The sequence below is a fragment of the Heloderma suspectum genome, chromosome 2 (assembly GCF_057233095.1).
Source record: "Heloderma suspectum isolate Gila_16-S chromosome 2, 16-S_ref, whole genome shotgun sequence".
NCBI classification, from domain to species: Eukaryota; Metazoa; Chordata; class Lepidosauria; order Squamata; family Helodermatidae; genus Heloderma; species Heloderma suspectum.
In genome coordinates, this window is record NC_139459.1 from 156,443,482 (window position 1) to 156,470,375 (window position 26,894).

Sequence of the window (26,894 nt, forward strand, 5' to 3'; positions counted from 1 at the left end):
GTCATGTAAGGTACACCTGTTGAAATCCCCTCCTCTACACAACTATTAAGTATTTAGGAGACTTGTCTCCTCTTTTGTATTTGGCCACCCTAATGAGAAAGGGAGGTAAATAGGATATACAGGGCAATCCTATGTAGGTCTATTTGGAAGTAAATCCCACTGAATTCAGTGAGTCCTACTCCCATGTAGGGATGTACGAAAGTTACTTACCTTTCCATGGATTATGTTCATGGGGGGGGAGGCGTTCCGTCCCTTCCTCCAGAATCCTCAATGGGGGGGAGGCGATCTGTTCCTCCCCCCTGGAATCCTTGACAGCTGGCTGTGCTCCACGGCGGCTCCACGGAGCAGCCGGCCAGGCCCAGGCAAGAGCCGTCCGCAGCCAGATTTCCAGCCGTGGAGGGCTCTGGGTAAACAAACAAACAAACAAAAACACCCGCGTACGCAAATGGCAGTGGCTACGGCCGCTGCCATTTGCACACGCGTTTTTTGCCGTCTTAGTCTATGTAAATATTTACGTAGACTATTATGACGAAAATAAAGGGGAACGCAAATAGCGTAGCGGGCAATATTTGCGTCCCTTTTTGATTCGCTGTTTTAGCCTACGTAAATATTTACGTAGGCTAAAAAAAAAAAACGTAGGCTAAAAAAAAAAACAACCTCCAGACTGCAAATGGTGGTGGCGGCAGCGGCAGCCGGTCGGAAGACCAGCCACCACCGCCGCCACCCAGAGCATCCGCCCCACGTAAGTCTCGTCCCGGGGGGATCTGTGGGGGGGCGGGGGGGGCAGGCCGTTCTGCCACAGATTTCAGGGGGCCGAATGCACTGGCATTCGGCCTAACCGAGATCCATGGTGGAATTCTCTGACATCCCTACTCCCATGTAAGAATGCATAGGTTTGTTGCAGCCTTATACTTGATTTCTTCAGCAAGTTACTTATCCTTTGACTAGTCACACTCTGTATGGCAAACATTTTGTGACCTGCCGCTCCATCCATTGCAGACATTTTCTGCTAATGCCCATAACAGTTCCTCAAATTTCCAAATGTGCCCATGGGTTTGAAAACATTGGGGATTCCTTGTCGGGGTTTTTTTTTTTTTTCTTTTTTAGCAATTTCCCAACCTGATCATCTTCTTCTTCTTCTTCTTCTTCTTCTTCTTCTTCTAGTTGCCATTTAAACATCTGCTGTAATAACTTCTGCACATTTTTTAAAAGATCTATTTGTGGTTGGTTGCTTTGGTTGGCAAGTTTTCCCTTTTGAAAAATCGGTTTCTGGTTCTTTGGTGCCAGTTCTAGTTTTGGAACAATTTTTTTATTTTGTGGTGTTGCTCTGCTTTGCAAGCAGGATCTAAATAAAGTACACGTGCCTCAGTTCCCTGTTTCTGAGGTTTGGCTTGCTGGTTGCTATTGATTAAGAATGGTTTCTGTGTTGCTCTGAGGATATCCTCCTCCTCCTCTTTGCCAGCATGATCTAGAAGCCTATGTGCCCCTGTTTCCCACTTCTTGTTGGCTGCTATGGATTAAAAAGACTGGTTCTGTGAGTTACTGTCTGGATTTATTCCTCCGCAGATACACCCATGTGCACACACAGGCACACACACACACACACACTGCTATTCAGCCACGACTTTAAAGTTAACTGTCCTCAGTTTCTCCTTCCTCTGAACTGGGTTCCTGCTGTGGAGCAGAGAGATGTGGGCTCAAAGCACTGCATGGCTGTGTTGCGATGAGGATCACATCCAAGCTCCCCTTGGCAATCACAATCTCTGTCCAGTGATTTGCCTATTGGCCTCAGTATGCCTCTATGGATTTCTGCTTGAGTTTTTCCCCCTCTGTTTTTAGTCTTGGAGCAGTGGGCCCCGCATTGTAACGAATGGTTGCAGTGTGCAGTGGTTCAGTTACAGCACGCCAGGCATGCCTTTTCCGAGGACAACACATTCCACCCTCCCTTCCCCAACCCTGCTTTGCCTTCATTCCCCCCACCCCACCCCAAACCGTCAGCTATCATAACATTCCTCAGGCACCAAATGTAAGATGAAACTGATAATGGAAATGCTTGGACACAAACCTCTCCTATTGTGTTTTCTTTTTTTGCTTCAGTCGGGGACATCTCTATGTACCCATTTCAGCAATTCTAGTAACTCACTCCAATAGCAATTCAGCCAGCTAAGTGTTATAAACCAAGCTGGTTTTCCCAAAGTTCTCAGCATACACTATAGTTCATTTTGTCTGTGGTACACATATTCATTATACTTTCCAAATTTGTTTACCTTTTATGCCTTTCACTAAATCCCTAGAAGGTAGTTTTCTGCTTGTAGTGTTTAAGTGAACAAAACCCTGAAAGCGTTTGATGAGCTTTATTAAGTTTTTTTCATGCAAGTTCAGACTGCTTTATTCACCTGGAACTTTTTCTAAATTCATTGCATTCAAATGACCTGGTAAAATGTCTTTGTCACTGATTGTGTTTTGCCTTTTATGTTTATAAAAGACGTTGTAAGTTGAAAATTCAAAGAAAGTATGGGAAAGTCTTTTAACGTTTAATGTCTACAAATACTTGAAGGCTTTGCTTCATTATAGTCACAAGTAAAAGCCAGAAGGTTTTATAAGAGGAAGTGGACTGGAGCATTTTCTGTAGTTGGGTTATTGGGAATACATTTAAAACATGAGCTTGGCCCTTTAAAGGAGGAACTTTTATTTTCTTTTAAATGCTTATTTTTGTTCCTGGTTCATTTTAAATTGCTTTTAAAATTAATATATAATCTCATGAACTTGTATTGCTATAGAATTACATGCAGCCCTTGGCCTAATTTCAGGTGGCCCTCGGCCTAATTTCAAAAGCCCTCTGTGTGCAAGCAGTTCAGACTTCTGGCAAGAGCAATCTGTTCCTTCTCTGCCAACCCAATAGATAGGATGGAATGGAGAGAGAGAAAAGGGGGTGGCAGAAAGAGAAAAGGGGTGACTCTGGCCCTGCCCACCCCTGGCTTTGGTCCACCAACCACCAACATGTGCCCCCCCCCCAGATTACCCACAAGGGCCTCCTCTAGGTTTGGATGATGGCAACAAGGGAGAAGGCCTTCTTGGTAGTAGCCCCGATTGTTGAATGCTCTTCCCATTGGGGTCCACTTGGTGCCATATTGTCCTGTTTTTGTTGGCATGTTAAGACTTTAGAGGATTTCTACATGAGGCTAAAATCCCTCACCCTTACCAGGGCTTCTGCTTCCAGATTCTTCGCCAGATTAAGATCAGCTCCATTACATATGCTCCCCCCCTTTTTTTCGGGGGTTTCCTTTCTCTGCAAGTTCCATATGATTCATTATACAGACAGTAGATGGTGCTGCAATGTAGAAAGATTCCAGAAATACACCAGCCCTTGGATTGTGATTTAAATTTATTACCACGTTTTCATCAATCTTTTAAAAGCCAGGGTAAAGGTTAAAATGGGACAGGAGAGATCCTGGAGGATGACGATGTCATAAAAAGGACCTGCAGACTTCCGTGAGTGACAAGCCACAAGCACACAATAAAAGCCTCATGCAGAAATCCCTGTCCGCTATTCCCAGGCATTTGATGGCATATGACTGAGCTTTTAATGTCAGTTGTTTTATTGGGTCCCAGTATTTTATTGTTAACTGTTGTAGCTGTTTTAAATTGTTTAAAAAATGTAAAAGATTTTATATTATGTTTTTATTATGTTGTGTATTGGGTTGTAATATTTGTTAACTGCCAAGAGAGCTTTGGCTATTGGGCAGTATAGAAGCGGAATGAACAGATAACTGAATGAATGTAGATGCATTAATGCACTCCTCCCTTCATTGTTTCTTTTTGTGAGAGATCTACATGTGGATAGAGACTTCCAAACAGTTTCAGACAAGCTAAGCGTTCCCAGACTTAGATAGCTGATATGTAACTGTTGACTCTTTTTTCCCTCCTATTATGTCTGCAGCATGGTGATGCAGTCCATGATCTGCTCCTGGATGTTATTACCTGGGTCGGTATTCTCCTGTCCCTTGTCTGCCTCCTGATCTGCATCTTTACTTTCTGCTTCTTCCGTGGGCTCCAAAGTGACAGAAATACTATCCATAAAAATTTGTGCATCAGCCTGTTTGTGGCAGAACTCCTCTTCCTCATTGGAATCAACAGGGCAGACCAGCCGGTAACTATCCAGTGAGAAATACTGAAGTCTGTTCCTTGCTCCCTAAGTGCCTTGTTTAAAAGAAAACTTTCCTTTTTTGCCACTGTTCCACCAAATTTCAATGACAAATCATCACTTTCCTCCATTGCACTAGTTGCATTGTACAAGCGTTGGTTTATGCTACTGCAATGTCATTAGCACTAGTGCTGGGACATCATCGGATGCTAGCCACTGATGTTGATAGATGAAATATTATATTATATTCATCCTATTCAGTTCCAAACATACATATAAAGAAAAAAACAACAGTAATACCAGAGGGAGGACAATGTTATCTAATTTTAAAGAGAAAAAAGAATCAATATAAGGATAAAGATAAGAAGCAATAGTATATATTCCAACTATACGTCTGATACTTAATTGGAATTTTTTCTCTTTCTGACTTTCCCCCTGTCTTATACTGAAATGTTAAGGCATCATGTCTATCCTGTGTTTATATTTGATCCCCTTTAACTCTTCTTTTACTACTATTTCTTTCTCCCCCTGTAGTACCTCCAAAAACCTATTTGCTTCTGCTGCCTTTACTACAGTCTTCCACTCCTTAAAAGTATAATTTAATTGAAAGGGGGAACTCTATTTATATCTTGTATCTTCTTTACTAAGGGCGCAATTCTATTGAGATAGGCGGCCGCCTCCGAACTCAGAGGCGACCGCCTATCCAAAGCAGGGCAGGAGAAGCACAGAGGGGATCGTTCCCTCCATGCTCCTCCTGCCCTGCTTTTTTGGCTAGACAGCCGATTCCGACTGTCTAGCCATGGGAGCAGGAAGCGGGGAAGGATGCTGCTGTACGACACATAGGATGTGTCATACAGGCAGCTACGCTCTCCGCACCCCAGAACACCCCCAGCCACGCCCCTTTCCAGCCACTCTGCGCTCCTTTTGCGAGCGCAGAGGACTGGGCTGTTCTGCCCTGCCTCTGAGGCAGTGCGGAAGTGGGAGGTTGGTTCCCGGAAAACACCATAGCCTATGGCCATCTAGCCACTGTCTAGTGGCCATAGTATTGCTCCGTAAGTTGCTTAGTCTTAAAATTCAATTCCTTTTTCTTTTTTTAACGTTATAGGTGAGAGCCCTATGAATAAAAACACTTCTACCCCCTCTATCATTTGGTTGGGTTGAGCCTGTAACTATATTTTTAGATTTCTGACCATAAATATGATAAAAATATATCTAGGTTCTTTTGTTTTTGTGGCATAACCACTATTTATTCTTAAAGTGGTATCAGGGAGAACAATCCTGTGACCTCTAGACAGCATCTGGGGGGCCATAGGATAGTTCGGACTTCTAGATCCGTGGTCGGAGACAGTGCTCGGACCCAGGAGTCCGAGCTCCCCACTGTCCCTTGCAGCTGGCACAGAAAGAACCATGCCAGCTGCCTCTCCAAGGTCGCAAAGGCAACCTTGGAGAGGAGGGAATAGGGATGGACAGACTCTCCTGTGCCCAGCTTCCTCATGTGCTCTTGCCAAGAGGCTTGACAAGCCTCTGTGCTCACCCGGATCTGCCTGCTGAGCAGCTCCGCACTGAGCGAGTGGTCCCGCACTGCTATTGAGAGCTGTCAAAAAACTGGCACACCTTCTCCCTCCCCATGCCTAGCACCCTCACTTCCTCAGAAGAAATGGGGCACAGCAATTTTTAAAATATCTTTACTCTGTTCTTGCACAAGAACAGAACAAAGACATTTTAAAAATATGGAAAGCAGGGCGAGGGGGAGAGTGGGCTTGGGGGACACCCAAAGGGGTCCCTACCACTGGGGCATCCTCTCCCCCACCACCACACACCGCCTACTCCCCAAAAAAGGTATTTCCCCCCAAGCCAGGTGGAGGATCCTTCTAATTGCTTGCCTTTTAAACGGTAGGAGGCGAGAGGAAACTTTCAGCCAGGTAGTGGGAAAATGCCTTTTGGGGGGTGAAATCCACCTTGTCCCAAGGACTGACTTACCCCCACAGAGATTTTGCTCCCTCTCCCTTTTCCTGAGGAGCACCTTGAAAATCTAATGGAAGTGAATGGACCCCTCTGCTGCCTGTAATTTTGCACAGATGGAGCCTTTACTGCCCTTTGTGCACAATATTACATGATGGAAGCTCCCAAGGCATGCCGTTTTTTTTGCAAAATGGCAACCATGGGAACAACAGATGCTCAGCAATGGCTCAGGGTATGTGAGGGCGGCTCAATGAGCAAGGGGGGACGAGAGCAGGGGCAGTGGCTTGGTGGGCACAGTCTGGAGACTCAAGCAGGGCAAAGTCTGTCGACTTCCGGACTGAGCCGAGAGCCTGCGCCAACCCTAGGAGAGAAAGGGGGCAGTTCTGTGGGTGGGGGGAGGGGACAGGGGGTGCTGTCTTACGAAGAATCCTCCAGCCTCCCTAGCCACCTTCCCTCCCGCTCCACAAAGCCCCAGCTAGATGGGCAAAAAAGGGCAGGAGCCAGAGGAGGTGGCACCCCTTACTAGCCATCTCCTGTGTGCTAGCAAGAGATGACTAGCGGCTAGGGTCCCCCATGCTTCCTGCTGCTGCTGCCTGGGCAGCTGCCTTTGACAGCTGACCAGGCAGGAGCTAGAGGAGATGGCACCCCATCGCAGGTACCCTCCCAGATGCTCCCCACACTCACCCCGGCCCCTTTCGGCTAGCGCCAGCCATTTTGCCACATTTTTTAAATAAAAATAAGGGAGCTAAAAGAAACTGTGCATATAACTGGGTACATTTTTTAAGCTTCCTTTTTTTGGTAAGATAAAAGATGGCCAAAGGGCGGGTGCTTGCCGGATGGGTCCGGGGTTGGTGCAGGTGACTCACCAAGCTCCTGGGGCCTCGAGCACAAGTCTCGGGGGGTGCGAGCAGGGGAAGCGCTTCAGCGGGCTCCCAGAGAACCTGGGTGGGGGTGGTTTTGCACATCCCTATTATTCACATCTTCATCTTCTTTACCAAAATCATACTCCAATTACTTAAGGGCCTTTATTACATTTTTTTATTGCTTTTTATTTCTGTTTGCATTTATTGTACTTCTTTTACTGTGCTTTGGAATATCACATTTTAAATATCATCCAATTTTTATTCCAGAATTGGGAGCCTATAGGGTTTTTTCTGTTTCCTCAAAAATAGCAATAAATTATTTTTTAGGTCTTTGAGTTCTATACCAAATTGCTGGAATTCCAGTGTAAATAATAACTGGATATCACAAATAGTCGCTACTTTATTATATTCTGCTCCTTCAGCATATTTAGCTGTCTGCCTGGTAGTTAGTCTGTTCTTAAATAAATAGTGTTATATCCCTGTTATCAAGTACACCCTATTTGCTACTGTTTTTACTAGAATTAAATAATCAGAGAAACATTACTTATTGACTGTTATTCAATTGATATGTTATTCATATATCAATAAAAATTAAGGAAAAATTAATTCCAAAAGAAATAGTAGAGAGCAAAGAAATAGCAGAGTAGACACATGGAAATATTCACAACCAAACATTCCAATTAAATATGCAAGATCATCCATTCATATAACAAGAACAGCAAAAAAACAATCAGCATGAACACCTGAATTGATTTCAAGGAGTATTCATTCATTTATTTATTTATTTATTGCATTTATATCCCACCGTTTTTCCTCTTGCAAGGAACCCGAGGCAGCAATTTCCCCAAAGCAAAGGAGTTTAGCAGCTTAAAAAGAGAACAGCAACCAAGAAAAACTACTTGCAACTGAAACAATTCGAAATCCATCAGTTAGCATCCCTTGACTCTGTGCATAGAATCATAGAATAGTAGGGTTGGAAGGGGCCTACAAGACCATCGAGTTCAACCCCCTGCTCAATGCAGGAATCCAAGTCAGAGCATCCCTGACAGATGGCTGTCCAGCTTCATCTTGAATGCCTCCAGTGTGGGAGAGCCCACTACATCCCTAAGTAATTGGTTCCATTGTCATATTGCTCTAACAGTCAGGATGTTTTTCCTGATGCTAAGCTGGAATCTGGCTTCCTGTAACTTGAGCCCATTATTCCGTGTCCTGCACTCTGGGATGATCAAGAAGAGATCCTGGCCTTCCTCTCTGTGACAGCCTTTCAAGTACTTGAAGGGCACTATCATATCTCCCCTCAGTCTTCTCTTCTCAAGGCTAAACATGCCCAGTTCTTTCAGTCTCTCCTCATAGGGCTTTGTTTCCAGTCCCCTGATCATCTTTGTTGCCCTCCTCTGAACCCTCTCCAGTTTGTCTGCATCCTTCTTCAGGTGTGGTGCCCAGAACTGGACACAGTACTCCAGATGAGGCCTAACCAGTGCTGAGTAGAGGGGAACTAGGACTTCCCGGGATTTGGAAGCGATGCTTCTATGAATGTAGCCCAAAATAGCATTGGCCTTTTTTGCAGCCACATCACATTGTTGGCTCATATTCAGCTTGTGATCTACAACAATTCCAAGATCTTTCTCGCTTGTAGTGTGGTTGAGCCATGTATTCCCCATCTTGGAACTGTGCATTGGGTTTCTTTTTCCTAGGTGCAGAACTTGGCATTTATCCCTATTAAATTTCCTTCTGTTGTTTTCTGCCCAGCGCTCCAGTCTATCCAGATCATTTTGAATTTTGTTTCTGTCTTCCAAAGTATTAGCTATCCCGCCCAATTCTGTGTTATCTGCAAATTTGATCAGCATTCCCTGCATCTCCTCCTCCAAGTCATTAATAAAAATGTTGAAGAGCACTGGGCCCAGGACTGAGCCCTGTGGTACCCCACTCGTTACCTCTCCCCAGTTTGAGAAGATCCCATTGATAAGCACTCTTTGAGTCCAGTTCTGTAGCCAACTATGGATCCACCGAACCGTTGTTTCACCTAGCCCACTTTGAGCTAGTTTGCTCATCAGGATATCATGGGGCACTTTATCGAACGCTTTGCTGAAGTCGAGGTATATTATGTCCACAGCATGCCCAGAGTCCACAAGGGAGGTTATCTGATCAAAAAATGAGATCAGATTCGTCTGGCAGGATTTGTTCTTGACAAATCCATGTTGGCTTTGAGTAATCACTGCATTGTTTTCAAGGTGCTTACAGATGGTTTGCTTTATAATCTGCTCCAGAATTTTTCCAGGGATTGATGTCAGACTGACTGGTCTGTAGTTCTCAGGTTCCTCCTTTTTACCCTTTTTGAAATAGGAACAGCAATAGCCCTCCTGCAGTCATCTGGCATTTCACCCGTCCTCCATGATTGCTCAAAGATAATAGAAAGTGGCTCTGAGAGTTCTTCATAGAATCATAGAATAGTAGGGTTGGAGGGGGCCTACAAGGCCATCGAGTCCAACCCCCTGCTCAATGCAGGAATCCAAGTCAGAGCATCCTTGACAGATGGCCTCGTCTTCAAAAACAAAAGCCTTTTTGTTGCTTTTAGCATCCCTCGCTAATCTCAGCTCGTTCTCAGCTTTAGCCTTCCTGATGCCATCCCTGCAATTCTCTGCTACCTGCCTGTACTCTTCCTTTGTTGCCTGGCCTTCTTTCCACTTCCTATATGTGTCCTTTTTTGTTTTCAGGTCACCTCTTAGCTTTTTGTAAAGCCACATAGGCTTCTTCTGTTGTCTTCCTCCTTTTTGTCTTGTTGGAATTGCTTATAATTGTGACTTGAGAATTTCCTTTTTTAAAAACTCCCACCCACCTTGGACTCCTTTTCTCATTAGAGTCGCTTGCCATGGGACCTCACTTCTCATTGTTCTGAGTTTATTAAAATCGGCTTTCCTAAAATCCAGGGTACATGTTTGGCTACACTCAGCTTTTGCTTCCTTTAAAACCATGAACTCAAATATAACATGGTCACTTTTTCCCAGAGTTCCTGTGACTGCTACTTTATCCACTAAGTCATCTCTGTTGGTTAGGATCAAGTCAAGGATAACCAATCCTCTAGTTCCTACCTCTACTTTCTGTAGGAGGAAGTTATCCACCACACAAGCCAGGAATTTCCTGGAGGGGCCATGTTTTGCAGAATTTGTCTCCCAACAAATATCAGGGAAATTGAAGTCCCCCATTACTACTGCATCATGCTTCCTTGAAACATCGGCTATTTGCTTTTCAAAAGTTTCATCCTCGTCTTCTCCTTGATTGGGTGGCTGGTAGTAGACTCTGACCACCAGGTTCCTTTTATTCTTTGCTCCATTTATTTTAACCCAGATGCCCTCGATGGGGCTCCCAAGCTCCTCCTCCTGTATATCTGTGCAGAAATATGTATTTTTAATAGATAGTGCAACTCCACCTCCCTTTCTGTTCCTCCTGTTCTTTTTGATCAAGTTATATCCTTCAATTGCTGTTTTCCAGTCATTGGAGTCATCCCACCAAGTCTCAGTTACACCTATCATGTCATAATTTCCCTCCTGTATTAAGAGTTCAAGTTCGTTCTGTTTGTTTCCCATACTCTGGGCATTAGTATATAGACATTGAAGGCCATGTGCTTCATAGTCTGGCTATCTTCCTACATGTTTGTGAAGACTATTATTGGGCGCTGTTAGAGCTGTTCCCACCGTTGCGGTGCATGAACCTTCATCCATTGTTACCCCCAACTTTACGCCTTCCTTCCCCATAGGATTCAGTTTAAAGCCCTTCTGATAACGTTCTTCATGCTGTGGTCAAACACATTCTTCCCAGTTTTTGTGAGGTGCAACCCGTCCCTTGCCAGCTGTCCATCTTCCAGGAAGTGTAGCCCATGGTCCCATTGCATTTAATCATTTTTCATGAAGTCTTAGAAGCAGTTTGGAAGCAAAAGCAAATAACAAGGTGCCCTTTTACTAGGCTTCTTCATACAGAGCTTTTATCCTGCTATTGAGATTGGTTACTCATGGAAGTTTGTAGGTCCTTTAGATTAGCGGTCCCCAACCTTTTTGGCGCCAGGGACTGGTCCAGTTTTTCCATGGACCGGGGGGGGGGGTGTTCCTGCTGGCAGACTTCCAGCTGCTGGGACGCAAATGGCGTCTGCTATGCAGACGCCATTTGCATCCCTATTCTTTGCAGTAATTGGCTACGTAAAGATTTACGTAGCCTATTACTTGAAGAATAGGGATGCAAATGGCATCCGCGTAGCGGACACCATTTGCGTCCCAGCGGCTGGAAGTCTGCCAGAGGCCGGAGCCGGCCGGCAGCTCTGCTGACTCGCCACAGAGCGGAGCCGGCCCAGGCCGGCGAGGATTCCGGAGGGGGAGGGACGGATCGCCTCCCCCCATGGACCCCCGCGGACTCAAGGTGAGGGGGTTTCGCACACCCCTGTGGTCCGGTTGCTAACAGGCCACGGACTTGTGCCGGTCCATGGCCCGGGGTTGGGGACCCCTGCTTTAGATGACATTGTCAACCTCCAGGGTGTTTCCCACACTAAATTACCTTTATTCCATTTTTTAAAAGGTCGGAGATAATGAGCTGTCAAATTACTGTGCTTGAGTTCCCTCGTGAAAAGAGGAAAACTCGCAATAAGAGGAACTAGACCACCGTTCCATCTAGCAGCTGTATAATGAAACATATGGAAGACTCGGATAAGTTTGACTCAGTGCCAGTGTGGTGTAGTGGCTAGAGTGTTGGACTGGGAGTCGGAGATCAAGGTTGTAGTCCTCACTCAGCCATGGAAGCTCACTAGGTGACTTTGGGCCAGTCACAGACTCTCAGCCCAACCTACCTCACAGGGTTGTTGTTTTGAGGATAAAATGGAGAGGAGGTAGATTATTTACCCTGCCTTGGGTTCCTTAAGGAGGAAAAAAGGCAGGGTATAAATGTAATAAATAAGTAAAATACATAAATAAATAAGGAGGAAAAGGAGGGGGAAGGGGGGAGAAGGAAGCAGGTGTAAAGGGAGTTTGTGGTGATCCTGCATGTAAAACGGAAGCAAAAAGGCCCATTTTAAATGTGGGATTTTAGGCTGGTGTAGAGATGCTCACTATCTCATTATCTAGCTTATTATAATTCAGCCAGTAATAGCTGGTCTGTTCCATGTAGGGACATGTAAATAGCTGGTCTGTTCCTTGTAAATAGCGTTGCCCTTATTTTCGCCGTAGTCTACGTAAATCTTTATGTAGACTACAGCGACCAAATAAGGAACGGGAATGGCGGCTCCCTATGGGGGCCGCCATTACCCATACGCGCTTTTTTTTTTTTTTAAAGTCACCCGTGATAGGCTACGTGTCGATTTACGTAGCCTATCAAGGCTGACTTTGCAAATCTAGCCGTGATAGGCTACGTTAATCGTCACGTAGCCTATCACGGGGGCGTTTTTGTTTTTTTTTCTTTTATTGGTATGGCGGCGGCGGCAGCCGGTCAAAAGACCGGCTGCCGCTCCTGCCCCGCACGAACACCCGCCGAACCGCCGGCCGGACCCGCCGCCGGGAGGGAAATTCGGCAAAGGTAAGTCCCATCCCGGGGGGGGGGGCGGGGGCGGGGGGGCGTGGAGAATTTCTCCCCGAAACTTGTTCGGGGGGCCGAACACGTTGGCGCTTGACCCTCCGAAGTTTCGGGGAGAAATTCTCCGCCATCCCTAGTTCCATGCAAACTGAGTTTCCTGATCTCTCATTGGGTCTTGCTGGCGTTCCTTGCCCTTTGTCCATGCAATGCAGCCACCAGATGCAAAGAAAGATATTTTCTACAGGGCTTCTCAAGAAGCGTAGCAACTTAAAAACTTTTAAAGTTGCCCTTTCTTAAGTTGCTCCATGCACAGCTAGATGGAAATCAGATCCTCTTTTCTCCCCCTCTCTTCCAAGGGGGATGGCAGAGCAGTCTCAAGTGCAGCTTGGGGGTATCTATATGAGGCTTTGACTCCAGTTCTACTGCGCCCCAAAGTCGATCATGTCAGATCACGCATGTATCTAGCATAGTGTTTCTTGCCCTAAATCTGGAGTTTTTTTCACACACATTTTGTGATTTTTTTCCACCACAGCAGCTTCGGTGCAGTTTGGCAGTCTGTGTGACCTCCGCTAGCTTTGCTGTCAGCTGGTGGAAGTATCGCTGATTGATAGAAGGGAAAGCTGCATGGGGTGAGGGCATGGGGAGAGCAGAGGGCTAAATGTGTACCTAGAAGTAACTCATTGCCCTCAATTGCACTTTGCCTACAGGAGCATTGGGGTCAGGAGAATTCCTTTGCCAGCCCTTTTTCTTAAAACTGCCCCTTCACTGCCTCACCCTTTAAATATTAATTCATTGAGTGCCGGGTAATCATTCTTACTCAGAAGTAGGGATGGGCAAACTGAGCCTTACTTCACTCGGTCTTACGGGTGCTGCCACAGCAGTGTCTGTTATTATTATCATTATTAGTACTGCTGCAGCTGCCACCACCTCTGCTTCCCCTGCCCCAAACTCTTGTTTCTGCAGGAAAGGCTCCTCCTCCTGCCCCCCCCCCACACACACACACAAGCAGGAAAGCCACACATACAACAGGGGAAACTGGCTAGTATTTCTGGATGAAGAAGGTTAATACGCTCTGTAGAAGGGGCAAAACACCACAATTGTGAATGAAGGAACCAGAGACACTAGTATTTCGGAATGAAGAAGGTTAATATGGTCTGTTAAAGGGGTGAAACACTGCTATTTCAGGACTATGAATGAAGGAACCAGGGATGTGTTTGTGAATGACTTAGTCAGAGGCTAGTATTTATGAATGAAAAAGGCTAATTGCTAATGCAGTCTGGTGAAGAGAAAAAAGTGGGAAAGGAAGCCTGCATCCAAAAGTGCCCTAGGCATGTTTTCTCAGAAGTAAGTTTCACTCCCCCAAGTGAGAAGTAAGTCCCTGAGATTCTCTGTGAAGCCCCTCCCCACTCCCCGGTGTATGTTTACTTGGAAGTACATTTCACTCCCTAGTAAGCAGTAAACCCAACTCCTGTGCAGTCTCAAGCAGGGGATTTATAAAGTCAGCTGGATCCTGTCTTTCCCAGTGGATATTTACTTGGAAGTAAATGGCACAAGGAGCAGTGAAACTTACTCCTGGAGAACTATTACACTTAGGATTGGGACTGGGAAGGATGAACTGAGGCTTGCTTTTTCCTGAGGATACAGGATGGAGGTTCACCCCAATGCTGGATGAGAGGGGAGAAATGTGGGGTAAAATACACAGGCTTAATTCAGCACTTCCAGTAAACTTCCCTGAGTAGGGGAGTGTTGACCAGGGCAGGGAACAACTCTCTCATTCGCTGAGCAGCACCTATGGGGCTCATGATGTTTTTCATGATGAAACAGGCTTTAGCCCATGAGCATCACATGAAGCAAGAAAAGCTGGATTTTAGGTAGTGCATACTTGGCTTTTCTTGCTTCATGTGCCACTGTCAGACCAAAGCCGATTTTAGGAAAAAGCAGAGAAAAGCTGAAAACGCTTCCTTATGTGTTTCCGTGAAGATTGGCAGTTGGAGAGATGGTGGGAGGACCCCCCAAAAATGCTGACCTGGGAGATACGATGGATTAATTTCTCTTTCCCGCAACATGGTGCTGGTTCCAGCATTACCCTTCCTAATAATCACTAACAGTGCTTGACTCATGACAGCAAAGGTAGGGGGGCCCACAAGCTAGGGGCAACTCCAGAAAAACTAGCCTGCGGAGCTGAAAGTGTAGCAAAGACAATTATTAGGGGAACAAGTGGTTTGCTATAGCATTAAATAGACATATACTGTTACTGAAAGATGGGCGAAATAGAGTAATGGGAAATATTTTGTGGGAGTGCCCACTACTCTTTCCTTCCTCTTGGAGTCATCCCTGCCACACATCACATGCCCTGACTCCCTCCAGTTTTAGTCAGATCATGGCCTCCCCTGTAGTCTTCTACAGAGGCAGTCACAAAAGGTCAGTGGGCCAGACCCTCTTTGCCCTTCTTGGTGATCTGAGCACTGATAACTAACACAAAAGTTGCCTTTTTCACTACACCACAATGGATTAATGTCTTGTTCAGGTTAAAATAATTACTTTTATGCTTTGTCTTTTTACTCTCCCAGATAGCCTGTGCTGTGTTTGCTGCCCTCTTGCACTTCTTCTTCCTCTCTGCTTTCACCTGGATGTTTCTGGAGGGAGTACAGCTTTACATAATGTTGGTGGAGGTCTTCGAGAGTGAACATTCACGTAGAAAATACTTCTACTTGGTTGGCTATGGTGTGCCTGCTCTGATTGTGGCTGTTTCAGCAGCAGTAGACTACAGAAGTTATGGCACAGGAAAAGTGTGAGTTTCATTTTGTGTCCAATATGTGGTTTAGGGGAATCTGAGAAACCAGTACTAGTGCACCTGGACAGTACTGGAAATAAATAGCTAACAGGAGCTCTAGTCGCAGTAATGGGAAGTTTCTCTGTACTGCTTATTTGTTTGTTTGTTTGTTTGTTTGTTTGTTTGATTGATTGATTGATTGATTAGCTGCCCATCTGGCCAGCTACCCAGCCACTCTAGGAAGCATACATTACAAATAACAACACAAAATACAACAAATTTACATAATCAACTGAACAAACAACATTGCTCTAAAAAAACCGTAACCCACCCAAACAGCCAGGTTTTCAAAGCCCAGAAGAAGCTCATCAAAGAGGGGGCATGGCAGAGGTCACTAGGGAGGGATTCCACAGAGTGGGGGCCACTACAGAAAATGCCCTCTCCCTAGTCCTTACCAGCCTAGTTGTCCTGGCTGATGGGACAGGTTGATCTCGTTGAGCAGCGTCCTTGGCATTGTTGGAGGTGCTCCTTAAGATAGGCTGGGCTGGAACCATATAGGGTTTTAAAGGTCAATGCCAACACCTTGAATTGGGCCCGGAAAACAACTGGTAACCAGGGCAACTCCTTCAGCACTGGAGTGATGTGGTCTCGCTGACGGCTGCCTTTAAACATGCTTACTAAAGTATCCATGAACAGATGTAGAAGAATGGGGCCCACCATCTTGAACCCTTGAATTCTCTAGAGAGGACTTATCTCTGCTTGTACAAGTCAGAAGTTAATGAAGAAATTGTCACCACAGATATAATGTTGCATTGGGGTTTAAACAAGCTTATTGCTCTTATAATTCTGATTCTGAAGTCCTAATTAAAGAAGTGAGGAAGATAATGGCAGTTATTTACATGAGATCTTGGAGAACACAGTTTAGATCAAAGGTTCATAGTTGTATATACACGGTTAGTAAAGGGAGCATTTAGTCTGATTAATTAGTCTAAGGACATTCCAGATGACTCTAAAAGCCCTAGATGTCATTACACTAGATTCACTTTAGCCACAATCCAGTGCCAATAGGGTGATATTTCATCCCCCCACAACTGGAGAGAGGATCTTTACTATGAAGGGGAGCTGTTTACCACTTACAAAAATGACTGTGAAAGTCTGTAAATGATTTATGATGTTTAAAACCAATAGAAAATGATGGTAACTATGTGGTGCATTTTGGCAACAGAGTTCACCTCGAATTTGAGTACAACTTGTGGCTGAATTTTTGACATGTGGAAGTATGAAAAGAATACTGCTCCTATCCAGAAAGCCCTCATAGCCTGACAACTGAAGGTAGATAAAGGCCCAGTTCTCACTGAGATAGTAAAATAGTACCTGAGCTGTACTACTTCATACTGCAAGTGGGCTATCAAACTGTGGAATGTTCCCCATGAAGGTTAGGATTCTACCCTAAGCTTCTCTTTGACATACTAGTTTTCTATGCGGTATAGAGTTGTGTGTTTGTTTTATTAAAGAGCATTCAATCATGTGAACTCCAATCTGCACTGTGAAGTAGTACAGTCTGCATATAGGTTTACCACTGTAGCGGAAACCACACCAACATATGAGGTTTGTCCATGAGCCAGAGAACCAGGGGGCAGTATTAATTAAACAATGACTGGGTTCACATTACCTGTGGTACCCATGGGCACTAGGTTGTATATGGAACTCCCGCTTAGAGGTTGTTGTATTGTGCAAACCCAGTGAGTGTGGGTTATTTGATTATTATTTAAGCCTCACATAACCCACGCTTGCTGGGTTTGCATGACACAACAACACCCAAGTGGGGCTTGCATATTCAAAATGGCAACCACACGTGCCTCGCCACAGTGGGTTGTCATCTTGTGCAAACCGCCCCAGTGAATCCATCCAATTTCCTAACATCTCTGATTGCTAGTTTAAATACACTGTAATGCTTAATTCATTATTTTTGTGTTTTTAACTTAAACCTGAAAACTGCTAATAAAGCTAGAAGTGCCCTCTGTCAAACAAGCAGTGACTAAAGCTTTTATTCTGTTCTGAAAATTGGTTTCCTCATTTACAACTGCATAGGGATGTCAGAGAATTCCGCCACGGATCTCGGTGAGGCCGAATGCCAGTGCATTCGGCCCCCCGAAATCTGTGGCGGAATGAAGCCCCCTGTCTCCCCGTCCCGTGAAATGGGCCCGGAACGGAGCACCTACCTGCTGCCGTCCGCGCTGCATTGTGAATGGCAGCCACGTCTGCTACTGATATGGTACTGCACCATACCTAAAGGAAAACTGATACGGTACTGCACCATATCTAAAGGAAAACTGTCTTTGGTTTTCTTAGCCAGCATCTATGGCAGAAGGCATACTTGCATTTGTCTGGCAACAAAGCTTTGTATTCTTGGCTTTTCAACTGTGTTATAATAACTGGAGACAGGTTTGCTTTTCCATACCCCTCCTGTGAGAAAAACTCTTAAGATAGAAATGATTTATAGAAGTGTTCACTAGGCACATGCAGGTATACCAAGCAGCTGCCAGTTTCTTCTTGGCATTTCTCACTTGGGTATAAATCCTAGGGCTGGGGGAGAAATTTGTTCAGTTTGTAATTTAATACAAACTGACCTAATTTTTCACTCCTTGAACTAATACGTGAACTGGAACACAATTATCCTTCAGTTCTTGCACTTCTTCATTTTTTAAAAAAAAATGAATGCATTAGGAGAAATACATATGAAAATCTTGTATGTTGAGAGAAATGCATATACAATTTAATGTGGAATTTTTACCCAAAAATTTGCAAACTGATGCATAAATGGGATGGAATTCTCTTGTGCTTCAAAAGGCTTGAAAGTTGTAGAACCCCAAACAGACAGATCTTTCCATCCCTAGTAAATCCTTCCCACTGTGCATTATTGTGCATTGGTATGACATACCACATGAGCAGTTGTTCTCATGAAAAATGAAAATACACATACTTAAACTGGGATGCACAAATTAGTAGTCAGTTTTGCTTTCTGACACATTCTGTTTTTTAAAATCCCAAGTTCTTTCCATCCAATTTATGAAGAAAGGTGAATTTTTGTTAGTTCTTATAAATAATGAACCTAATGAAATTCTCACCCAAATTCAATAGGTATAGCTATTATCTGCATAGAGCAGACTGTACTGTGCCTGCTTGCCATCTAGCTATTAAAGATGAGGAGCTTGTAAAATAAAAGAGAGGTGGCAACCGTAATTCAGCACCACGAATATGGTTTCACAGGGATTCAAATGCAGGCTTTTCCGAGCTAAGCGCTCAAGCCCTCTGCCTGGATGGACAAATCTGTCAGTTTTTCTTTCTCCTGCATTCAATATTTTTATCTCAATGTTTTCCTCATCCCATTTATGAATAAATATGTGAATTTTTGTTTGTTTTTCAAAGAAACAAATCAAACAAAATTCGAATTCATTTCTGGTCAAAAGCAACAGGTTTAAGAGCAATGGGCCCTAACACTAAAGGACTGGGCCTTGCCTGCAGCCACTTTCTGTCTCATCACAGCCACTCTCCTTAGGATCCACCCGAAGGGAGGGCAATACTGGATCCTAGATTCCAAATATCTGATTCAAGTTCTCAGCTTCTTTTTGATTTTGGATTTAGGAAGTGTCAATCCAAACAGGACAAGGCCAACACAATCACAGCTTGGTTAGTTGCAAGTGGAGATGTGGAAATGAAAAGACAGACAACAAAACTTGGATTGGAATTGGGCCACATTTATTGAAATATCTGCAAAGGGGAAAACCTAGGACGGGCACTGTCTGTGCCAGTGGCTAGCTGGCACTTTTATGGGTGAAAACATACCCAGCCTGAGGAGCGGCGTGTCAGCATTGCCGCCCCCCCCCCCGGACTGCCCCTTATGGGGGAGGTAGAACTTCCCATGTCACCCCCTCCCAGGCCACACAGCTCCTGGGTGAGTGAGGTGAGTCGGTCTCGCAGGCAACCCTTATCCCCCCGCCGAGCCACAAAACCCATTTGGGAGGCCTCAGGCTAGGGATGTACGAAAGTGACTTACCTTTCCGTGGATTATGTTGATGTTGGGGGGGAGGCATTCCGTCCCTCCCCCCGGAATCCTGGCCGGGGGGGGAGGCGCTCCGTTCCTCCCCCCCCAGAATCCTGGCCGGCCGGCTGTGCTCTGCAGCAATTCTGCGGAGCCGCCGGCCAGCTCCGCCAGTGGCCAGACATCCAGCCGCTAGCTAGCAGGGATGCAAATGGTGGCGGCCATAGCTGCCGCTGTTTGCGTCCCTGCAGTCAGCCGTGATAGGCTACATAAATGTTTACGTAGCCTATCATGGCTGATTTAAAAAAAAAACAAAAAACGCGCATACGCAAATGGCGGCGGCCATGGCCGCCACCATTTGCGTTCTTTATTTTGGCACGTCTTAGTCTACGTAAACATTTACGTAGACTAAGACGGCGAAAATAAGGGGAACACAAATAGCGTAGCGTCTATTTTGCGGTCCAAAATAAGGACCGCAAATGGCGGCGGCCATGGCCACCGCCATTTGCATACGCGCGTTTTGTTTTTTTGTTTTTTTTTAAGTCAGCCGTGATAGGCTACGTAAAGATTTACGTAGCCTAACACGGTGTTTTTTTAAAATCTAGCCATGATAGGCTACGTAAATCTTTACATAGCCTATCACTTTTTTTTGTTTTTGTTTTTTTAACCTGGAAATGGCGGTGGCAGCAGCCGGTCGGAAGGCCGGCCGCCGCCGAACCGCCGCCGGAGCCGCCGCCAGAGCCATCACCGCCATGAAGATCCGCCCAAGTTAAGTCCCGTCCCAGGGGGTGTCGGGGGGGTGTCGGGCCATTCCACCACCGATTCCATGGCGGAACTTTTGTACATCCCTACCTCAGGCGTCACCTGTCACCATAAGGTGCCTCTGAATGCTCACATCCCTAAGTTCATTCTCCTTTTGCCTGTCCTAGCCGCCAACTGAAATGCGACCTAAACTGAGAAAGAATTAGACCAGAATTACCTACAGGACACACTCAGCCCCATTAACAGTGTGAAGAAGGTGAAAAGTAGGGGTGTATGAAACTCCACTCACCTGCGTCCACGGGGCGGGGTCCACCGGGGGGGGGAGGCGATCCGTTCCTTTCCCCGAAATCCTCCCCGGCCAGCACCGCTCCACGGCGACTCCGCTGAGCCGCCGGCCGGGCCCATCCGCAGCTGAACCTCCGTCTGCTGCCGGGCTGCTGCGGCCGCAAATGGCATCCTGCGTAGGGGACACCATTTGAGGGCCCCCTGTAGCCGTGATAGCCTACGTAAATCCTTACGTAGGCTATCACGTCTAAAGCGGGGACACAAATGGCGTAGCAGACAACTGGTTGCCTTTTCGCAGGGGCCAAGTAGGAATTTTTGGCTCACAGTCCAAGTGGCTGGGATGGCGTGTCTTTTCGCTAGGGATGGTGGAGAATTCCGCCACGGACTCCAGTGAGGCCGAATTCTAAATAGGGATGTACGAAAGTCACTTACCTTTTTGCAGCTTTGATTCGTGGTGGGGGGGAGGCGCTCCATCCCTCCCCCCAGAATCCTCCCTGGGCTGGCTCTGCTCCGCGGCTGCTCCGTGGAGCCACCAGCCAGGGCCATCCGCAGCCGGAGTTCTGGCTACGGCCGGCTGCTGTGGCTGCAAATGGCGGCCGCTGTAGCAGCTGCCATTTGCGCCCCTGCTCTTTGCCGTGATAGGCTACGTAAATACTTACGTAGCCTATCACGGCAGCCTGGCAGGACGCAAATGGCGGCCGCAGCAGCCGGCCGAGAGACCAGCTGCCGCCGCCACCACTGCCACCAGAGCCTCCGCTGCCGGAACATCCACCCCAGGTAAGCTTCGTCCCGGGGGGGATTCCGCGGGGTGGTGGGGGGTGGGAAGCCATTCCGCCACGGGTTTCGGGGGGCCTAATGCCAGTGCATTCGGCCTCACTGAAATCCGTGGCGGAATTCTCCGCCATGCCTAATTCTAAAGAATCCGGCCCCCCAGAGACCATGGCGGAACGGACTGCTCCCCTGCCACCCCGCAAAGTCCCTGCGGACTGGATCCTACCTGCCTCCGACGGGTCCGTGTCCGGCCGCTGTGGTCTCCTGCTCCGGTGTGCAGCCGTGAATGGTGTCCTGCGTAGGGGACACCATTTGCGTCCCTCTTTAGCTGTGATAGGCTACGTAAATATTTACGTATTCACCCCGCCTGCCTGCAACAGCCCCCCCCCCCCCACGGCCAGGCAAGCCGGACGTGGGGGTAGGACATTTTCCACATTTGGCTGAGGTTTTTGCCTTTTTCAGGGGCAACAGCAGGTTTGTTTGAAGACTTTGGTTCCAGGTTAGAGTTACTTCTGGATACATGTTTTGTGCAATTAGAGGCAAAGGCAGAGATAAAGACAGAGAAGTGTGGGATTGTGAAATGGTGGTTATGTTTGCATTTTTCTACTGCTACCTCTAATTGCATTCACTTTTTGCTTTCTGATTCCTTTGTTAGTTGGTGGATGTGACTTATGAAAAAGAAGATTCTTAAGCTGGGTTTCTCCCCTGAAGTTTTGGACAATTATGGCCTAAAGAAGGCTCAGCTCTCTGTTACACAGAAGTTAATAGACTTAGACTTACAACATTTGAGAACTGCATCTGATAGGTCTTGTTTTCCATTATCCTAAGTAATGGTTCAGATTTTTGAATTGCTAGAGTCCTATACTTTTCAAATACAGGAGAGCATTTCTGCTTACTCACTTTAATGTGCTGTTGTCTGCTTTGCTAACTGGCTGATTCAGTAAGATTCCATTCAATGAACGACTTTATCCTTGTGGAATCGTAGAAATAAAGTCTGCTGGCCATATTCTCTTATACCGCAATTAGTATAAGTTGCCAGTTAGTATTCGTAAGCCAAAGAGAGGCATACTAGTAAGAACTCTACCCGAAAGACCCTCTGAAACTCTGGTATCTTTCTGTATTTAGGGGTTGACTCTATCCACATTACTGAGGGGGTAGCTAAAAAAAAAATTCTCAATACAAATTAGGAAGAACTTTTTTTTGGCTCCTCTGTAATTTTATTTGCATTCTTATTGTGTATTTATGTCTTATATTAGCTTTTATGAGTTTTGTTTTATTCATTTTATTGGTCTATGAACATAATTAACCATTAATTAATTCAAACACCGAGACCTGACAAACCTAAGTACAGAAGAGAGGCTAACAAGCTAGCCAGTCTGGTGGAAAAACAACCCAACATGGCCACCCTCAATGAGTGGCTTATCTCCTGGGGAGAGGGGATGCAGATTAAGTACTGGGTTTGGGTTCAGTTACTTGTGATCTTAGTGAAGTATTTCCCAAAGTTCTGATAAATGCAGCACAGTGGTTTTCTGCATTAGAACTGGAGGAGCACTACTCTTACACATAAATAGGTTTACTTTTGAAGTGTGAAAGAGTAAAAATGTCCCTCTCAGAGAGCCCATCCTGTGTTTCTGAATGAGTCACTGTTCTGAGCGTGCCTCTTGATTGGCACGAAGAAAGCCAAGAGCAGCAATATGCAGTGATTCAATGGGTACCCTCCTCTGAAGGTGCATTCTGCTGCATCTATATCAGGTGTGACTGAGTAGTCTGTCAACACGCAAGGCAGCTAATTATCTACCCTAGTGGAGGCTTACTGAAAGAAAGCAAGGTCAGTGAAAAAAACAAAGACAGCCATGTTGGCAAAGAATTCCAAAAACCCTATAGCATAATACCTTATAAGGCCAACTCAAAGATCACAAAAATGTGCAAGCTTTCGAGACCAGATCTCTTCAAGGTCAGTGAAGTGAGTCACAAGAGACTCCATGGGAAACCTCCTCAAGCTCATAAGAGCCTTTAATTTTTTAATTTATTTCTTATGGCACATTAGCGGCTCTCTTATAGCACATTAGTGTTTTGCCATTTCTTTCAATAGCAAGTTCTTAATCTTTTGTGAGTGCAGATATGCAAAACTACCAACAGAAAAGGATGTTAGAGATCATAGAACAGTAGGGTTGGAAGGGGCCTACAAGACCATCGAGTCCAACCCCCTGCTCAATGCAGGAATCCAAGATCGTATGGGTGGATAGTTCATGTAACTATTCATGTCCATTTTGTCATTGAATGAAGTAGGAATGGAAATGTAATTTCTCCAGATCATTAACCATTGAGAGATATTAAATCAAGTGATTAATAATTTAGTTTGGGTCATGAATCACCTAGCTTGATCCTAAAGGTCAGCTGCATTTCTAGAAATATTCATGAAAACAAAAAAATATTCATGAATCTAATTAAACTTCAGACCTTTTAGACCTGATTTATTTCTCTTTTCACACAAGTGTTCAGATCTCATATAGGGGGAAACGTCACCTACTATGGAAGCTGACAGGCTTATTGGACAGCAAAGCATAGCTTGAACAGCCATTAAATCTAGCGGTTTTAGGACTTTTAATTAAGATTTTCTATGACAGACACTGAAGGCCTTAGTAAGTAAAATCTATGCTATTTCCTCCTGCTTCCTCTAGAGGAAATTCTCTTACTCTATCAATAGCACTGTCAGAAACCAGGCATATAATTCACCATTTAATGAACAAGCAATGTGGTATTTCCTACCTCCTAGAGGAATGTTATACAGTTCCAATTCCTCTGTCACTCACTCTTGATATACACCTCTTGATATATGTCTCATATACAGTCCCTGAATGCTGCCTTTTTTCCATTTCTATTACAGTTGTTGGCTTCGACTTGACACTTACTTCATCTGGAGCTTTATAGGACCTGCAACCTTGATAATTATGGTAAGAATTAACTTTCCAGTTTTTCTAGATCAGAAGCATAATTTTTCAATTAATCTTATAGTTTTACATGTCTTTACAGCACCTCTGCTAATTCCCATTTAAGAAGAAAAATCATATGATCCTATGCAGTAATCCACATTTCCAAATAACTTGAACAAAATGCCCGTGAAAGGGAGAGAGGGATACATATTTTATTTGTTTTCTTGGCCTACCTTTTTTGCTGTCTGATATTTCAGAGCAAAGGAGGTCTGTGATTTGACATCAGAATATTTACTCCTTTTGTTTTTAATTGTTTAGTCAGCAAGTCATAACAATATTTCCTTGGTGTGGGTCTCACTTTGAGGATATGCACCTTGAAGTCACATTATTTCTGCAAAAGGGGAAAATGTTTGAAGAAGGAGGAACAGAAATGGAGGAGAATTTAAGCCTTAAAATGGCAAATAATATCATAGTTAAGTAAGTTAACATAACTTATTTAGCTATGTGGCAAAAAGGTAAAATCCCAAGCCTTGTAAGACACCAAGATCAATATTTTATAGTCTAAACTCTTTAATTCCGTTAGCCATATTGTGTAATCTCTGTGTAGCAAACTGCGCCATTATTCAGCTCCAAAACAGTCCCCCAACCCTCCCCAGCTCATCTTTCACTTGAAGTGAGGCAAGGAGAGGAAACAGTGTGCACCAGCCTCCATTTCTGGATTCTCAGCGCCCAATGCAACCACATTGTTCACATAATGCTCTCTATCCAAAGATCTGTTACAGCCAGACTGCTGAAAGGATATAAAGGATATAAAGCCTTCTGAGTGAGATCAGATTAAAAACATCCTTGTTTCTGCGAGTAAAAGGGAGTAGGACAGAATCTCTACTTCTCAGCCATTCTCCCATAGAGTCCACAAGTGGGGACCTGCAACAAAACGTTGCAGAGCTTTTAACCCAGTTTACACGTCACAACTACCCATGGATTCTTTAACTGTAGTTCTAATGATAGTTTAAGAGGGAGGAAGAACCCAGACTTGTAGCCCATGGTTTGTTCTTGGGTTACAAGTATGGGTTGTTTCTCCCCCAACAACCACAATTCTGCATTCAGTCATCACACTAAACAACCCATGGATGGAGAATCCCTGGGTTGTTTAGCTTAGCAGGAGCCAGTGGGTGGGAGCCAGAATGCTCACTCGCTCCTGCTTGTCCACAACTACCCATGGATTCTTCAACCGTAGCTGTAATGTGCGAACTGGGCCTGTATCTTTAAAGGCGTGCGTTAACCATCCTTCCCCTGTTGTTTGTCCTCAGCCCCTGGAATTGAGTGATTTACTGCTTCAGAATGTGGAACTTCAGTTTAGGTAGAGGAAGAGTAAATTGAAGGCCAAGTGAAAGAACTCCATATTCAATTTTATTGTATCAAATAAACAACATAATTAAGATGAATTGTCTGGTTATCTATATTCCTGGAAAGCAGCAGAATAATATGCTGACTTTAGTAGAGTTGTCACAATACACCTAGTTCAGTGCTTTTATGGCAGTGGTGCCCCAAAAGGAAGAAATTATGCAGGTCCCTGCAACATTGCTTCCTTCTTGTGAGATGGAGTAGAATCTCTTTAAAGTGGCCTTCTCCAACCTGGTGCCTTCCAGATGCTTTGGACTACAACTCCAAGCATTTTTTATCACTGGCCATATTAGCTGGGGCTGATGGGAGTTGAAGTTCAAAACATCTCGAGGGTGCCAGGTTGGCGAAGGGTGCTTTAAAGGAATTCTTGCCTGCTGGAAAAGACTCTGGGCAAGTTCTGCCCTTTTTTCATAGTTGTTCTGGGTCCTTCCAGTGAGTCAGAGTGAATTTCTGACTGCAGCAAATTTGGCCAGATACCTGAATTAACTGAGGGATTGAAACCCAGTAAATTTTTACTGCTGGCCTTATAACTAAACTAGACAACACTACACACTAGAATCATAATGCTGAATTCTACTTCCAGCTGGATGAATAACTCTCCTCAATAGACACTGATATACCTAGTGATTTTGTACTTTTGGCCATTATAAAAAACATGCAATTGAACAATTTCTGCACCCCCCAAAAAAAATATTATTTCCTCATAACACTTCCTAAGAGGTCTTTGAGTTCATTTTATATAGTCTTAAATGAAAAATAGATGATGTCCTGTTTCTTTCAAGAGTCCCTTCTTTTGAGTTGGCCTCTTCTTTGGAATAGAGGTTAATCACAAGTGCTAAGCTGAAAGGAGGGGGAAGATTTTTTTTTTAAGCCATTCCCTCTGTGAAGAGCATCCCCTTTTAAATGATTTTTCACATCCCTTTGTGAAAGGGAGAAAGTGTTTGCAAGATGGAGGGTGAAGGGGTGAAAGAGCGACTGCATCTCTTTTGCCATGGCAACTGGAACAATGCTCCTTCATCCTGATCCAGTTGCATGTAGTTGCCTGCTGACGGAGGCAATTAAGATGGAGATGCATTCTAATGCAGATGTCATTCATCCACATTCTGTCACCACTAGCCACATAAACTTTTAAAGAACTGAAGTAGTATCAGGATGAAAGTCTTGCTGTACAGTGCTGCCGGGCAATGAAACCATGAGTACAGGAGCACTACGGATGCTGTGGACACCTGACTGGGTCCAGAAGTCTGTTGGCCCCCCTGCCTGCAGCCTGTCAGGGTGGATACCAAGCCCATAGAGCCCCAGAGTAGTTCTGATTCTGAGGAGGACCAACCACCCATGGGAGAGGAGCTCGCTCATCTCTCACAGGCACAGCAGCAGGGAGAGATTCCTCCTGCCTCCATTCCTG

General features: G+C 45.1%; 1 protein-coding gene across 1 annotated transcript in view; it reads left to right on the forward strand.

Moving 5' to 3' along the window:
* ADGRL3 (adhesion G protein-coupled receptor L3) overlaps positions 1-26,894 on the forward strand; it is a 713,779-nt gene that overhangs the window by 460,737 nt on the left and 226,148 nt on the right. The window contains exons 15-17 of the mRNA XM_084829694.1: positions 3,941-4,150; positions 15,090-15,310; positions 24,040-24,106. Of these exons, the coding sequence (XP_084685820.1) occupies positions 3,941-4,150; positions 15,090-15,310; positions 24,040-24,106 (498 nt within the window). The remainder of the gene's footprint in view (positions 1-3,940; positions 4,151-15,089; positions 15,311-24,039; positions 24,107-26,894) is intronic.